Here is a 17,991-nt window from a genome sequence, read left to right as displayed (position 1 = left end):
AGGATGAGTGACAGCTGTCACTCCCAGTGGCTCTGGCGCCCTCTCGTGCTTGAAGCCCGCACTCCAAGCAGGGCGCCATCTGGTGGTGGTGGGCCAGCAGTACCTCCTCTTCAGCGGCCCACACAACAACAGCTTCATGATGATGTGGTACAGAGGAGGATTTTCTTAACCCCTTGGGTCCAAGGGCATGTTTTGGACAGTTCACTCACCTGGCATAAATGTTTTATTATTGCTGTTAACAGCTCTCCCTGCATCCCACAGTTTTATGTCTCTTTTTTTCAGGACAACCTGTGCTTTCAGAATATATATGTTTTTGTTGTGTTTTATAAGTGTAATAAAGGTTTACAATCAAAAATAGGCAAGGAAAAAATAAAGCAAAAAATAATTTTCCACACACATTTATTCAAAACACACAGCAAACTATAATAAACAACTGTTTTGATACTTTATAAAGGTAATTTGAGGTCTTGTGTGAAAGTCTGTACAACAAAAAGGTTCAAACAATAAACACAAATGCACATTCTGAACAATATATACAAAATGGTCTAGGCGTTTTGTTGTCCATTGATATGGTAAACAGTGCTTTATGCAGAGAAAGCAACAGAGTTATCCAGTAACATTCACATGCAAATTAGTGGAGCAATCCTGACAGTTACACTCTCTTTGTTTGAGCACATGAGATTGTCATCAGAGGCTATCTGTCTGGTCCTGCTTTCACTGATCACTGTGCGTAATGGCGCAGGGCATACTGAGTATGTACTAATAGTATGTACTCATTTGAGCACCCAGGGGGCTATTCAAATGGGCCAACTAGTAACATATCACTCCTGAAAATGATCTTTGGCTTTTCACATGAGGTAAATCGGCCCTACGATTGGATTTTGGAAAACCATGTGACGGTGAACCAATTCTGATTGGACACTCACATTGCGCACGTCATCACACAGCTTCTATGAGGAGTACAAAGATGGCTGATGGCTGGCTCGAAAGTCCGGGGAGTTAACTTTTCAGCAAAGAAAAGTAAGTTTCTATCTCATATCACTAAAAAGTAATTTATAATTTAATAAAGTTTGGTCTTAGCCGTCGTAGACGACGGTGTTGACCCCAGAGGGTTAAAAAGAAGACCTGAAAGTTTATTTACAAATTGCCAGAAGGTACATCTGAGACGTAAGCCTGGATTTGATCTGTTTTGCTGAAAGACAATCCTTCTCCGCTCTCCTCCACTATGAAGCTAAGAAGCTCCGTTATTAACGTTAACAGCAGTTTGTCTACATGTCATTCAACAGCACACTGTTACATAAACACTCGGAAAAACGAGTACGAACGAATACTTTACTCTGTTTGTTTGACTGGTGTGTTCTTACAGACTGATCACTGAAGTGCACAAATTAATACACATATGTCATTACATGACCTCTAACACATAATTACACAACATTATGTGCAACATGTCCTGTAAGAAGCAGCACGCACACTTATACTGCATAACACACTAAAGGCAAATCCCCGAAAGGAAAACCACTTTTCAAGAAAACGAGAGTGACGTGAAAACAAAGAAGGCAAAGCCTGCTTTTATGATTTGGTTCTAATCCGGTTCAGTGTTCCCAGGTTTCAATCTGTTTTTGTATGTCAGATTGACAGTAATCTTGTTTAAAAATCTGGGACTGTTCCTCAGATTTTAGGTCATACATTGAATAGGTGTGTCCAACCTAAGGCCCACCTGTGCAATAATCATGCTGTCTAATCAGCATCTTGATATGCCACACCTGTGAGGTGGGATGTATTATCTCTGCAAAGGAGACATGCTCTAACACAGACCTAGACAGATTTGACAACAATATTTGAGAAAAATAGGTATTTTGTGTATATTGAAAATGTTTTAGATCTTTGAGATCAGCTCATGAAAAAAATGGGAGCAAAAACAAAAGTGTTGTGTTTATATTTTTGTTTGGTGTCTATCATTTGAATTATGGAGCAAACTAGATTTGATTGATCCTGGTCCAATGTTTCCATTCTTTTTGTTTTAGGCATTCTTCGTTGGACCTGGGAACACGTTGGGAGAGCCCATACCCATTGAAAAAGCCCATGAACACATCTTTGGCATGGTGCTTATGAATGACTGGAGTGGTAAGATGCAATGACACTGCTCGCGGTTCTTAAGCTCAAACCTGGTGGGATTTTGAGGTCCCAATGACTTAAACAAAACCCCACCTCTCACCCACTGACCTAAACCAAACTGTTGTGTGGGCCGCCAGAAGAGGAGGTACTGCTGGCCCACCACCAGAGGGCGCCCTGCCTGAAGTGCGGGCTTCAGGCACGAGAGGGCGCTGCCGCCTCAGGAACAAGCCGTGGTGACAGCTGTCACCCATCATCCGTGACAGCTGTCACTAATCATCCAATCCACATCTGGAATAAAAGCAGGAAGACACCTCCACCACACTGCCGAGATATCATCTTCTACCAGAGGTAATATCCTCAGCCTTTTTGTGATATTTTGTAAATCAGTTTATTGTGAGTGTTTGCAGGAGTACCGGTCCTTTTTGTGGAGGCTGTGCAAGACGGCACTCTTTTTCCTCTGAGGGATCGCTGCAAGTATTGAGTGAGAGGTGGAGGTGGAATTCCCACCAGGATTGTTACTGGGTGTTCACACACCCACCCTTGACTGTCTTTGCTTTCTGCCAGCAGTACCAGATCCGACACGCCGTGAAGGTGGCCACCTGGGGACTTCGGGACTTGGCGGCTCCAGTATTCCTCGGGTTCGGTGGCAGTGGGAATCGTGTGGTTCCGGTTCGTTTCCAGACGGGCGTCTCCTATCGTCGAGCCTGCCCACACGACACCTTATTGATTGACTTTTGCACATTCTGTAATCTGCTGTGTTTAGTTGTGTCATTCAGTGTTGTAATGATTCAGTGTTATAATTTGACTCCTTCCATTGTCCGTTCATTTACGCCCCCTGTTGTGGGTCCGTGTCACTACACTTTCCCAACACCAAACCCTGCCTTTTGACCAGTGACTCCTGGAGACCCTTATCTGGAATAAGCAGGGTCAGAACAGAATGGATGGTTTTCTATAATGACTGCAGTGATTAAATACAGTGTCCTGTAGAGGGCACTCATGAGTTTCATCCTTAAAGTGACCCTCAGCCATACAGTAGTGTTCAGAATAATAGTAGTCCTATGTGACTAAAAAGCTTAATCCAGGTTTTGAGTATATTTCTTATTATTACATGGGAAACAAGGTACCAGTAGATTCTCACAAATCCCATAAGACCAAGCATTCATGATATGCACACTCTTAAGGCTATGAAATTGGGCTATTAGTAAAAAAAAAAGTAGAAAAGGGGGTGTTCACAATAATAGTAGTGTGGCATTCAGTCAGTGAGTTCGTCAGTTTTGTGGAACAAACAGGTGTGAATCAGGTGTCCCCTGTTTAAAGATGAAGCCAGCACCTGTTGAACATGCTTTTCTCTTTGAAAGCCTGAGGAAAATGGGACGTTCAAGACATTGTTCAGAAGAACAGAGTAGTTTGATTAAAAAGTTGATTGGAGAGGGGAAAACTTATATGCAGGTGCAAAAAATGATAGGCTGTCCATCTACAATGATCTCCAATGTTTTAAAGTGGACAAAAAAAACCAGAGACGCGTGGAAGAAAACGGACAACAACCATCAAAATGGATAGAAGAATAACCAGAATGGCAAAGGCTCACCCACTGATCAGCTCAAGGATGATCAAAGACAGTCTGGAGTTACCTGTAAGTGCTGTGACAGAAGACGCCTGTGTGAAGCTAATTTATTTTCAAGAATCCCCGCAAAGTCCCTCTGTTAAATAAAACACATTGTTCAGAAGAACAGAGTAGTTTGATTAAAAAGTTGATTGGAGAGGGGAAAACTTATACGCAGGTGCAAAAAATTATAGGCTGTTCATCTACAATGATCTCCAATGCTTTAAAATGGACACAAAAAAAGAGATGCGTGGAAGAAAACGGAAAACAACCATCAAAATGGACAGAAGAATAACCAGAATGGCAAAGGCTCACCCATTGATCAGTTCCAGGATGATCAAAGACAGTGTGGAGTTACCTGTAAGTGCTGTGACAGAAGACGCCTGTGTGAAACTAATTTATTTGTAAGAATCCCCCGCAAAGTCCCTCTGTTAAATAAAAGACGTGCAGAAGAGTTTACAATTTGCCAAAGAACACATCAGCTGGCCTAAAGAGAAATGGAGGAATATTTTAATATTGTTCTTTTTGGGTCCAAGGGCTGCAGATAGTTTGTGAGACGACCCCCAAACTCTGAATTCAAGCCACAGTTCACAGTGAAGACAGTGAAGCATGGTGGTGCAAGCATCATTATATGGGCATGTTTCTCCTACTATGGTGTTGGGCCTCTATATCGCATACCAGGTATCATGGATCAGTTTGGATATGTCAAAATACTTGAAGAGGTCATGTTGCCTTATGTTGAAGAGGACATGCCCTTGAAATGGGTGTTTCAACAAGACAATGACCCCAAGCACACTAGTAAACAAGCAAAATCTTGGTTCCAAACCAACAAAATTAATGCAGATGTGAAGAAATCATGAAAAACTGTGGTTATACAACTAAATACTAGTTTAGTGATTCACAGGATTGCTACAAAAGCAGTTTGAAGATAATAGTTTTGAGTTTGTAGCGTCAACAGCAGATGTTACCATTATTGTGAACCCGCTTTTGTACTTTTTTTTACTAATAGCCCAATTTCATAGCCTTAAGAGTGTGCATATCATGAATGCTTGGTCTTGTTGGATTTGTGAGAATCTACTGAATCTACTGGTACCTTGTTTCCCATGTAACAATAAGAAATATACTCAAAACCTGGATTAATCTTTTTAGTCACATAGCACTACTATTATTCTGAACACTACTGTGCATGCAGGGCAAGTTGTCTGCCTGTTTATTCCTAGAGAGGTGTTTGAGGGTGGAAGCAGTGTCGTGGCCAAGCAGTTCATGCAGTTACTTCCAGAGCAGAAGGTTCTCAGGTCAGGTCCACCTGTGTTCTTTGTGTAATGTAGTGTAATGAATTAAAGTCGCACCACATGGGCCCACCATAAGATATGTAGCGTATTGAAATATAACCAATATTGAATGGCCTCGCACGGCAACACCAAAAGATATGTAACGAATAATTGATATAATCAATACTGAATCGCCTTCTACGAGTGCACCAGAATATAATGTACACAGAATATAAGTTAAAAGAATTCTTAATTAAATATGAAATTTAATTAATACCTCAGAAGAGGCACCTCCTGCTTAGCCACACAGGAACATCATGTTAACCAATAGTCTTTGATCTGGAAGTCATTAATTCTGGATATGAAATATTTACACATTTATTTACATATGTACAGGGAAAACCACATGTAACTGAGATTTTGAGAATGATGATTCATAGTTTTATTACTGAGATGATCTGTTGTAATGAGATGTGAAAAGTAAGCAAACAGAAGAGAACAAGGCACTAAATAGAAATTTAATAAGAACAAACGTGATTGGAATTTAGCTGTGAATTTTGGGTTCACAAGTCATTATTATTTAAAAAATGAACAAACAAATAGCCACATTGCATCACTGACAACATTGATGGGTCCGTCAAATCAGGTGTAGTGAGCAGTCAAGTCCAATCCGATTTCCTGATGGGCCTTTGCTGGCCTTCTGTCACCTGCATCACAGTTAACCACTGGTTTCCCAGGTGACTACAAGCTGTGGACCCGGCTCAATTTGCCAGCAGGACCAACGATGATTCTGTGGGTCCATAGAAGTTGGTTCCGATCAACCCAAGGATGACAACTTAGGTGTTTGTTCTCAAAAATGCTCTTACAACTTCAAAACTTCTGGAAGATTGGTTTGAAGTCTTTGTAAAAATTTAGAAACAGTTCAAAGCTTTGCCAAGAAAGCTGCTCTGTGTGGGAAGCGGGGTCAGTCTGCTCTGTGTGGGAGGCGGGGTCGGTCTGCTCTGTGTGGGAGGGAGGTCGGTCAGCTTTGTGTGGGAAGCGGGGTCGGTCTGATCTGTGTGGGAGGCAGGGTCAGTCTGCTCTGTTGGCGAGGGAGGTCGGTCAGCTCTGTGTGGGAGGCAGGGTCTGTCTGCTCTGTGTGGGAGGCGGGGTCGATCTGCTCTGTGTGAGAGGCCGGGTCGATCTGCTCTGTGTGGGAGGCAGGTCCGTCAGCTCTGTGTGGGAGGCGGGGTCGGTCTGCTCTGTTGGGGAGGCAGGTCAGTCTGCTCTGTGTGGGAGGCGGGGTCGGTCTGCTCTGTTGGGGAGGCAGGTCAGTCTGCTCTGTGTGGGAGGCGGGGTCGGTCTGCTCTGTGTGGGAGGCGGGGTCAGTCTGCTCTGTTGGCGAGGGAGGTCGGTCAGCTCTGTGTGGGAGGCGGGGTCGATCTGCTCTGTGTGAGAGGCTGGGTCGATCTGCTCTGTGTGGGAGGCAGGTCCGTCAGCTCTGTGTGGGAGGCGGGGTCGGTCTGCTCTGTGTGGGAGGCGGGGTCGATCTGCTCTGTGTGGGAGGCAGGTCCGTCAGCTCTGTGTGGGAGGCGGGGTCGGTCTGCTCTGTGTGAGAGGCTGGGTCGATCTGCTCTGTGTGGGAGGCAGGTCCGTCAGCTCTGTGTGGGAGGCAGGTCAGTCTGCTCTGTGTGGGAGGCGGGGTCGGTCTGCTCTGTTGGGGAGGCAGGTCAGTCTGCTCTGTGTGGGAGGCGGGGTCGGTCTGCTCTGTGTGGGAGGCGGGGTCAGTCTGCTCTGTTGGCGAGGGAGGTCGGTCAGCTCTGTGTGGGAGGCAGGGTCTGTCTGCTCTGTGTGGGAGGCGGGGTCGATCTGCTCTGTGTGAGAGGCTGGGTCGATCTGCTCTGTGTGGGAGGCAGGTCCGTCAGCTCTGTGTGGGAGGCGGGGTCGGTCTGCTCTGTTGGGGAGGCAGGTCAGTCTGCTCTGTGTGGGAGGTGGGGTCGGTCTGCTCTGTGTGGGAGGCGGGGACAGTCTGTTCTGTGTGGGACGCAGGGTCGGAGTTTGCAGCTAGCTAGATCAGCCACTGATGTCACAGTGCCACTCTACTCTGATTAGCTGCCACCCCCGCCCCTCAAAAAAAAAAAAAAAAAAAACGGAACAGAATGAAACAGAATGTGACTTTTAACTTCTTAAAATAGGTCACGTTTAGCCATCTTTGAACTTGTCCAAGGTCTGTGTCCCAAAAATGTTCCCTGTGAATTTGAAGACCCTGGCTGTAATAGAACTGGAGTTATGTTGAGCACAGACAGACGGATGAACTCAAAGTCTTTGCAATATCTGATGGCCATATTTGATGGCCTCAAGTAATAACATATCACATGACAAAAATACAGAAATTTACACCTAATCACCAGGACAAGGGCTGGACATATTTTAATGTCATTTATGGATTATGGACCTCCATCCTCAGTGGTAATGGTAGTTAATTAGGCTAACAGTAGTAATTAGGTTTGTGTGTCCTCGCATCAGTCTGTAGGTGGCAACATGTGTGTTGGAAAGTTTGCTGCTCTCGCTCCAGGATTCGTACCTTCATGTGTTGCCACTGATGTGTTGATATGCTGATTTTGCAGTGTTGCTGTTATTTTATGTATGGCCTGTATTTTATTATTAATATTTGCAATGGAAAATGGTGGCACAGTGGATTAGTGGTTAGCACTGTTTTCTCACAGTAAAAAGATTGTGGGTTCTCTTCCAACGTGGTCTTTTCTGTGTGGAGTTTGTTTGCTCGCCCTGTGTTTTTGTGGCTTCACTCCGGGTGCTCCGGCTTCCTCCCACTTCTAAAGACATGCAAGTTTGGTGAGCTGGTGACTCTAAATTAACCGTAGGTGTTGTGAAAGTGTAGGAACACGGACCCACAACAGGGGCGCAAATGAACGGACAATGAAGGAAGTCAAATAACAACACTTTACTGTTGTGAAAAAACACAACCAACACGGCGAATGTGAAATTTAACAGTCAGTCAATTACAAGGGTGACGTGTGGGCAGGCTCAAAGATAAGAGACGTCCGTCCAAAGCAGAACCGGAACCACACGATTTCCTCCGCCACCGAACCCCGGGAATACTGGAGCCGCCAAGTCCCGAACACCCAGGTGGCCACTGCCTCCGCTTGTCGGATCTGGTACTGCTGGCGAGGAACAAAAACAGATGTGGGTGCGTGTGCACCCAGCAACACGTATGGTGGGAATGCCACCTCCACCTCTCGTCGAAAAAAGAAACAGAATATCTGCTGTCCAAAACACACAAGCAATAGATATTCCTGTCAGAGAATCAACACAGTCAGCTGAGATCGTTACCTCCTTGGTAGAGCGATATCTCGGCAGAGAAGTGGAGATGACGTCTTGCAGATATACCGCTGCGGATCAGATGATTGGTAACAGCTGTCGTAGGTGACAGCTGTCACCCCGGCTGCTCCTGTGAGATGGCAGCGCCCTCTGGTGCCCTCTGGTGGTGGTGGGCCAGCAGTACCTCCTCTTCAGCGGCCCACACAACAGTAGGTGTGAATGTGTTTGTAAATATGTGTTGGCGCTCTGATGGACTGGCATCCTGTCCAGGGTGAACCCCACCTCAAATCCACTGACCCCTGGGATAAGCGCCATCCAACTTGACCCTTGATTTGAATAACAAAGTATAGAAAATGAATGAATGACTATGGAAAGTGGGATGACTATCAAACTAGTTTGCCCATTTTGAAATAAACAAAGTTGTCAGAATGTTTGATATAAAAGAGCGCCATCACCTTCCTCCTGTTCAATAATCTTTCTGCTGTTTTTTCCTCAGCACGGGACATTCAGGCTTGGGAGTATGTTCCATTGGGTCCTTTCCTGGGGAAGAACTTTGGAACCACCATTTCGCCTTGGGTTGTCCCCATGGAAGCACTGTTACCCTTTGTAGAGCCCAACCCCATCCAGGTTCACACCACACCCACTTCTGCCACCAGTGCCAGGTTTTACAGTCATTACCAAAATTAACTCCCAGGTGGCACTGTTGGCACCTGGTTTGATAGCTAAAAACAACAAAAAAAAAACTTCTCATCAGTACTTTGTAAACACAACATGCAAATGTTTCTGATGCTTGTTTATAGGTGTAGCTCTGATGAGTTGTTGATTGAGTGTCGATAGGAATCCAGGATAATGTTGATAAGGACATTACCGCTGTACATTCGTACAGTGTGGTGACTCCAGCGCAAATAATGAACCAGATGAATTCAGTCCAGAGTTCTTTATTTTGCAACTAAAGTTTTTTTCCTAGGAATTATAATTGGTGACAGGCAGAAAGGTACCTAAGATTACAGGCAATAGCAAGCCAGGATAATATGAGATAAGTCCAACACAGGTTTCAGGCTTTCAAAGGAGGCAGCAGACAAAGGTTCAGTGACTTAGATTTCTCACACTAAATGTTCAGTTCAAAATGGCAGGTGAGAAATAAGGAACACAGACTATCAGCAAATGTCTGTAACAGGAGAGCAATGAAACACATGGAGAAGACTTTACAATATAGCAAAGACTGTAACAAATCAAATCAATTTTATTTATATAGCGCCAAATCACAACAACAGTTGCCCCAAGGCACAAACACTGAAAGACACTAAAATACTGTGACAGAAGATTGACGATTGGGATCAGCTGTGCAATTACTGATTGGACACACATGAGATGATGAAAAAGACACAAGAGGGCCAGTCCAGAAAAAGGACACAAGAAGGAGCCAGAGAGAGAGAGAGAGAGGGAGAAAGAGAAGGATCTGGGCCAGTGGTGTCCAAACTGTTCCAGAAAGGGCCGAGAGGGTGCAGGTTTTCTTTGCAGCCACTGACTCCAGCAGGTGATTTCACTGATGAACATCACTTTGAGCAGGTGGGATGAACATGACCCATGACAGATATAAGGAATCAACTTCAAATGTAGATGCTTGTGAAGGCAGTCCTGAACATGCTACACCAGCTGTGATCTTGTTGTGTTGTTTTCTGATTCTGTGGTTGTTATTCTTCCTGCAGGAGCCGAAGCCCCTCCCCTACCTGCAACACAATGATGCTTACACTTTCAACATTAACCTGTTTGTGACACTAAAAGGTAACTTAAAGTGTCACTTACAGTAAAAGCAGCGAAGGCGATGACGTCTCTTTAATTACATTATTTAGTATTTTACTTACGTCAACACACAATCAGTGTGCATGCTAGTGCACGTATAAAGACTGTGCTGACTGGAGCCTTTAAATATGACAGTGGTACGGTTGGAGACCAGGGGTGATGATGAATTTGAATCCCAAAAGCAGGCAGTCAAACTCAGAGGGATATAAGCAAAAAACAGGTGATTTATTTCATTCACAGTGAAAAGTGACACCATACAGTTGAGAAGGAAAACGGTGAGGGACCCAAGATTCACAAAAATAACAAAAATACACTTCTACACAGAGGGAGAATCTAAACACAGTACTTACACCTGGAACTGAGATGACAGATGACACAGAAGAACTGTAATGTTTGACAATGGACCCGCAGTAATGGAGTAAACTGAAGTGACTTACGTACCAAACATAACGAACAAGGGACAGGTGTGGAAAAAAAAAAAAAAACGGAACGGAGGTGGCATGTGAGAGGAAATCAAATAATTGTACAATGAAGAGAAAATTAATGGGCAACCCGAGAAGAACAAAATAAACCTGGACATGAATTAACACAGGTGGACCAAGGAATACAAAAATGCTGGGAAGAAAAAAGACTAAAGCACCAGAAGGAATACGCTATGAGCACGAGGGGGCGGGGCCCTCGCAGGACAGCTGTCAGAACCTCACACTTGGCTGTCAGGGGATTAACCGAGTGCGGCCATGGATCAGGGACCGAAAGGTAATCACATAAACCAGAATACAACCTAACCCTGGACACGGAAATCAAAAACACTTCAGAGGTGGACCTGACAGACACACAAACACTGGGACACAAAGAAGGCAAACTCTTGTTCGTACACACACATACATACACACACACACACCTGACCACAACAGGAGGGACACACGGAAAACAGACCAGACTCACACACACTCACACTCAGTGGTGGGCACAGCTAACCAAAAAGTTAGCATCGATAACTGGTCATCAGCTAACTGAAAAGTTATCTTTTTTAACGCTAAACCAATAAACTGCCTAAAAACTTATCAGAAGCTACAGATAACCGATAACTTTCAATTTTGACTCAAATACACTCTTAGCTTCTAAGAAGCTGATTTTAAGTTTAAACACAGCCAAAGCTTCTAATAGAATCAGTGGAAATCACAAACCCAAACAGCCAATGAGCCAGCGGTTCTGTCTTTGTGTGCTCTGCCCCCTGCTGTAGGAAAGCGTCATGTACCCTGACAGAATACAGTCGTCCAGCGATGAGGCAGAGGTCTTGAAATGGAAAGCGGGTTTGAATTATGGTTTTGCTTTATAAATAAAATTATTCTGGATAGAATAACTACATTAATGTAAAATCTTAAAATGTACAAAGTGATATAACACATCTGTTAATTTTAAAATAATGCACTAATTCTGAAGATTTGAACATTAACACACCAAAGGGATTATGGGTAAACTATCCTCCGCTCATGCTGATTGGTTGATTCATTCATTCTATGTAAAAACCAGCACAAGTGAATCAATGTAACATGTGTTGGTGTTTACAAATAAATGTGCTTTTGTAAAATATGTAATTTTTTTCATTTGTATATAAAAAAGAAAGAAATTTTCAAGATCCCGCTAAACAGCGCCTAAGCGCATGCGTGATGACATCACAACTCTATCCGGTTAGGGAGACAAGGTTTCTTTCAATAACAAGAACTGTCAAAAAGCTTTCTCATGTGTTGGAATTGTGTGGCAATACGAATTGCCTTTTGAATGCTTGAATAACAATGTTAGTTGCACAAAGAAATCAAATAATAGTGAAAACATGTTCAGTGCGGTGTTACAACAGATCAATCAGTCACTCCGTGAGGCGTCATAACATCAAGCCTGGTTCACATGGCAAGATAATTAGGCCGATATCGGACCCGATCTTCCCCTTCCGACAATCTTAAGGACGCCCCAACAATCGTGATGATGCTAAATATAATCTTATCAGATATTCCTGCCGTGTGTGGTGTGTTAAAAAGGACGTGAGGAGCTAAATGTGACGTGTTGTGTGGGCCGCTGAAGAGGAGGTACTGCTGGCCCACCACCACAAGATGGCGCCCTGCTTGAAGTGCGGGCTTCAAGCACGAGAGGGCATTGGAGCAACCAGGAGTGACAGCTGTCACTCATCATCCGTACCAGCTGTCACTCATCCACTACTCATCACCACCACCATAAAGGCCGGACTGCAACTCCACCTCCCCGCCGAGAAATCAGCTACCATTCAGGTAACTTTCTCTGCTGACTCAAATCATTGAGTGATAACCTGAACTTCTTTTGCAGCCGTTATCCTGTGGTGTTCTGCCTTATCTGTGGGATTGGCGTTTGGTGTGATCAGCGACGGCTTCGCCTCACACCCCAAACCAAGATAAGTGGTTAAACAGGAGCTGCACGAGTGTGTGATTGGAGGTGGAGGTTTTCCCTCCTTTACTGAACACTGACTGTGGGATTACTGAGTGTGCGAACTCACACTCATCAGGACTGTCTCTGTTTTCTGCCAGCAGTACCGGGTCTGACTGCTGAAGACAGCGGCCACCTGGGGCGCAGGGCTTGGCGGCTCCGGTGTTCTTCAGCTCCATTGGTGGTGGAAGCTGTGTGGGAATCCAGCTCTTCTCTCGCCAGGCGTCTTCTATCGTCGAGCCTGCCCACACGTCACCTGGTGTATGAATGACAGTCCACCATATTGTTATTGTCTGTACGTCGTTGTGCGATTCACAACATTAAATTGTTACTTTTGGCTTATCCACTGTCCGTTCATTACCGCCCCCTGTTGTGGGTCCGTGTCACGACACTTTCACAACAGGATTTCTCGGCCAGCGTCATGGATCCCGAGGGGCGTCAACCATCACTGGAACAGCCAGGACTGGGTCCGTGTCACGTCACTTTCACAACAACATGCAGCCAATCAGAAAGCAAGGTGTTTGACATGGGAATGTTCGTGTGTGAAATCTGTTTGTGTGTGTTGTTTTTACCGTGTGGCTGACACCACACACTGTACAACTAAACCTATCAGATCTATGATTTTTTTTTTTTTTTTTTTAATCTCAACGTGTGGTCTTAGGTTTTGGAAACCTACAGATAATTTTAAAATCATGCGGTCGAAACACTGTGATATAACCGGTCGCCAGTAGATGGCGGTGTTCTATGCATTTTGACGCCGGTTATATCACACGGCCTGAATCACAATTTAACAGACTTTTCAGCTTTGAGAAGCAACCTGGGCCTCTTCTGGCATTTTTACATATAACAAACACAATAATAACGTCTATAAACCCAGAGAATATATTCACAAGTGTTTTAAAGAGAGTTTACAAAGAGTTTAATGCTGTTGTCCCTGTGGATCCTGATCAGAGCATCTCAAATGCATTTCTTCTGTCGTGAATGTACTGAAATACCCGTAATGCACCTGGACACAGCATGTCCACACTAAAACCTTCAAAATTAGTGCATTACTTTAAAACTAAAACATATATCTGATATTTTCATTTTATAAAACTTCAGACGTGACGTTAATTTAAATAACTTGTTCAATATTAGTTTGGTTAAAATTTTATCCATAAGATAAAACTGTATGCCTCTGGATGACTTGGGTGATATTGCCAATGTGTTAATATGGGGTCAAAAGAAATGAGCTTTTTTCTTTTCTGTGACCAGTTGTCCTTTGCCTGCAGAATATAGAGCGGTTTCTTCTAGAACCAGCTCTTCTGTGCTTGCAGGGGATAAAACTGCGCATCTACTACAAAAAGCTACATCTGCAAAAATGTTAGCGGTCTAAAAATTATCGGCCCAAAACTTATCAGAAGATAATTGGTCTGATGATGGTTTTCAAAGTTATCTAAAAAGCTAATCCGATAATGAAAACATTATCTTTGATAATTAGTGGATTAGCGGAACTCTGCCCACCACTGCTCACACTCACGCGCTCAAGGGGGCACAGCATAGGAGCACTCCTTCACACACCCAGACTATCCCAAAGTCACGCATTCCCACCGGATTCACACTCATACTTTCACATACACACAGGCAGCCTGCAATCAGACATAAATGTCCACTCGCACAATACACACACTTGCACCAGACAAGGAGGTGAGTCGCCCACTAACATCCAAAAACACAGATTCATGCATGACTGACAGGCCACACCCTCTCACAGACCACGGGAGAACAGGTAAGGACCTGAGGTCGGGGACACAAAAAGACACGGGGACAGGGATCACATGAAGAGAAAAGCAAAAACAGCCCACCCGCACTGAAACCCCAACAGACATCTTTCATTCACTTCTGTTTTCATGGGTTTCAACACCAGAGGGTGCACATCAAACAAAACATCAAAACAAAAATTAGCCCGACAACCAACCCAGCTATGAATTGGGCCAGATACTGGCCTCCATTTTGGAGTGAGATTTCCCACTCCTAAACAACCAAAAGGAAAACAGCACTCACGCCACATCAACGTGAGGTTGACGTGGCGTCAGCGTCTCAGCCGCCAACCAATCACAGGCTAGGAGACAAAGGCCAGTATCTGGCCCAATTCAGGGCTGATTGTTGGGCTAAACAAAAATGTTTTCAAGCAGTTTACTAGTTTACTATCATGTCCATATTCCATCCATTCTTTAATTCCAGGTTTACTTTTCTATTCTCATGTTTATTTTTTCCCAATTAGCTATATATTTTGTCCTTTATTTTTACATATTTTGCCCAGTTTCATTGTATATCTCCTGTTTGCACATTTTGACCCATATTTTTATTTTGGATGTATTTTCCCATTTTGTTGTATATTTTCTCCAGTACTTTTGTATATTTTGTCCCTTAGTTTGTAAATTTTATCCTGTATTTTATTTATTTATTTTTTGCATAAAGTGCATCCAGAAAGTATTCACAGCGCTTCATTTTTCCACATTTTCTTATGTTACAGCCTCGTTCGAACATGGAGTACTTACAACACCCCATAATGACAACATGAAAAGTTTTTTTACCTCCGCCAAGGAGGTTATGTTTTCGGTCACGTTTGTTTGTTTGTCTGTCTGTCTGTTTGTCAGCAGGATAACTCAAAAGGTTTTGAACGGATTTTGATGAAATTTTGTGGTTGGAAATGACAAGAGGAGCAAGTGATTAAATTTTAGTGGTGATCTGGAACACGATCCGGATCCAGGAATTTTTTAAAGGATTCTTCACATTTGCGGGATAGGGGGAATTTTGACTTTTTAGTTTCTAACTCCACAAAAACAAGGCAGAAAGGCTTGAAAAAAGTAGGGTGTAACATAGTCAAATGTTCTATCAAACAACAAAGTTTGGTGATGATCGGATCCAGATTCCGGATCTGGTGATCCAGAATATGCAAAAATATAGGGAAAATAGAAAATGTGTCAGTGTGAGGTGACAAATGAAGCTAGAGATGCACAACTAACACCAAATTGTAGCTGAATCTGTACTGATTCAGTAAGGTGCAAGTTGCAATAAACTGTGATGCCAAATGCTAAGGATACATGCTATCCACTTTTTTTACTACTGAGCAAACATCATTGTTAGACTTTTTTTTAGGTTCAACGATTCCACTGCGTGTAGATGTTATGGCGTCAGTGACCCCATGGCCTTGGCAGAGGTTTGCACTCTCTGAGTGCTTCTAGTTTTAAATTTATTGTAGGCTTCCGTCAGTCATGGCTAACCGTGGGTGAAAATATCCATCCAATAATTAGTTGACTGCACGTGTTGTGAAAGTGTAAGAACACGGACCCACAACAGGGGGCGCAAATGAACGGACAATGGAAGAGGCCAAAATATAACAATTTAATGTTGTGAATGTGCACAACAGAGCAACAGACAACACAATTGAGATCAACAGTCAATAAGTCACGGTGACGTGTGGGCAGGCTCGAGGATAGAAGACGCCTGTCCAGAAGAGAGCCGGATCCCACATGCTTTCCACTGCCACCAGATCTGAAGCACCCCGGAGCCACCAAGTGCTGGGTCCCCAGGTGGCCACTGCCTCCGGCTGTCAGATTGGGTACTGATCGGTAGACGATTTCTCGGCAGTGAGGTGAAGATGCTGCCCGGCTTTTATGGAGATATGGTTGATGATGATGAGTGACAGCTGGTGCTTGTTGATGAGTGATGGCTGTCACTCCCGGTTGCTCCGGCGCCCTCTCGTGCCTGAAGCCTGCACTTCAGGGCGCCCTCTGGTGGTGGGCCAGCAGTACCTCCTCTTCAACGGCCCACACAACAGGACCCCCCCCCCCCCCCCTCAACGGACGCCTCCTGGCGCCCGACCAGGCTTGTCCGGGTGACGGGTGTAGTCGGCCAGGAGGGCCGGGTCCAGGATGAAGCTCCTCTTCACCCAGGAGCGTTCTTCGGGTCCATAACCATCCCAGTCCACCAGATACTGGAAACCCCAGCCCCGTCGACGGACGTCCAGGAGCCGACGCACTGTCCAAGCCGGCTCCCCATCGATGATCCGGACATGAGGCGGTGCCGGTCCGGGAGTGCAGAGGGAAGAGGTGTGGTAAGGCTTGATTCGGGAGACGTGGAAAACTGGGTGAATCTGCAGTGAAGCTGGCAGCTTCAGCTTCACTGCAGCCGGGCTGAGGACCTTGAGGATTGAAAATGGGCCAATGTAACGGTCTTTCAGTTTCTGGGATTCCACTTGTAATGGGATGTCCTTTGTTTACAGCCAAACCTCCTGTCCGTGCTGGTATGCAGGGGCCGGGGAACGCCGGCAGTCTGCATGGGCCTTGGCCCTCATCCAGACTTTGAGCAGGGCAGAGCGGACAGTGCGCCACACCTGACGGCACCTCCTCAGATGGGCCTGGACCGAGGGCACCCCGACCTCTCCCTCCACAAGCGGAAACAATGGGGGCTGGTACCCCAAACATACTTCAAACGGGGAGAGGCCGGTGGCAGATGAAACCTGGCTGTTGTGTGCGTACTCGATCCAGGCCAGATGGTTGCTCCAGGCCATCGGGTGCGCTGAGGTCACGCAGCGAAGGGCCTGTTCCAATTCCTGGTTGGCCCGTTCTACCTGTCCGTTAGTCTGGGGATGGTACCCGGACGAGAGGCTCACGGTGGCCCCCAGTTCCCTACAGAAACTCCTCCAGACTTGCGAGGAGAACTGGGGACCATGGTCAGAGACGACGTCGGATGGAATGCCATGCAGACGTACGATGTGGTGGACCAGGAGGTCTGCAGTCTCCTGGGCCGTCGGGAGCTTCGGGAGGGTCACGAAGTGGGCCGCCTTGGAGAACCGGTCCACTATCGTGAGGATGGTGGTCATGCCCTGGGACGGCAGGAGGCCCGTGACGAAGTCCAGGCCGATGTGGGACCAGGGGCGGTGGGGCACAGGTAACGGCTGGAGGAGTCCCTGTGCCCGTTGGTGGTCTGCCTTTCCCCTGGCGCAGGTGGTGCAGGCCTGGACGTACTCCCGGACGTCGGCTTCCATAGACGCCCACCAGAACCGCTGCCGGACCACTGCCATGGTTCTTCGCACCCCAGGATGACAGGAGAGCTTGGACCCATGACAGAAGTCCAGGACTGCAGCTCTGGCTTCTGGTGGGACGTAAAGTAAGTCTGTTCTTTGAGCCGGTCCCCGGGTCCGGGTTCCGTGCCAGGGCCTCCCGGACGGTCTTCTCCATGTCCCAAGTGAGGGCTGCCACGATAGTGGACTCGGGGATGATGGGTTCCGGTGGATCTGACAGCTCGACCTTGACTTCCTCTTCATGGACCCGGGACAGGGCGTCAGATCGCTGGTTTTTGGTCCCGGGGCGGTAGGTGATCCGGAAGTCAAAACGCCCGAAGAACAGTGACCAGCGGGCTTGCCTCGGGTTCAGACGC

General features: G+C 45.6%; 1 protein-coding gene across 1 annotated transcript in view; it reads left to right on the top strand.

Moving 5' to 3' along the window:
- The window catches only part of fah (fumarylacetoacetate hydrolase (fumarylacetoacetase)), a 93,196-nt gene that overhangs the window by 52,284 nt on the left and 22,921 nt on the right, over positions 1-17,991 (top strand). The window contains exons 8-10 of the mRNA XM_034184161.1: positions 2,028-2,127; positions 8,807-8,937; positions 10,020-10,095. Of these exons, the coding sequence (XP_034040052.1) occupies positions 2,028-2,127; positions 8,807-8,937; positions 10,020-10,095 (307 nt within the window). The remainder of the gene's footprint in view (positions 1-2,027; positions 2,128-8,806; positions 8,938-10,019; positions 10,096-17,991) is intronic.

This window comes from Thalassophryne amazonica, chromosome 2 (assembly GCF_902500255.1).
Source record: "Thalassophryne amazonica chromosome 2, fThaAma1.1, whole genome shotgun sequence".
Taxonomy (NCBI): domain Eukaryota; kingdom Metazoa; phylum Chordata; class Actinopteri; order Batrachoidiformes; family Batrachoididae; genus Thalassophryne; species Thalassophryne amazonica.
The sequence above is the reverse complement of the archived record's forward strand: the minus strand, read 5'-3'. Positions and strand labels throughout refer to the sequence as shown.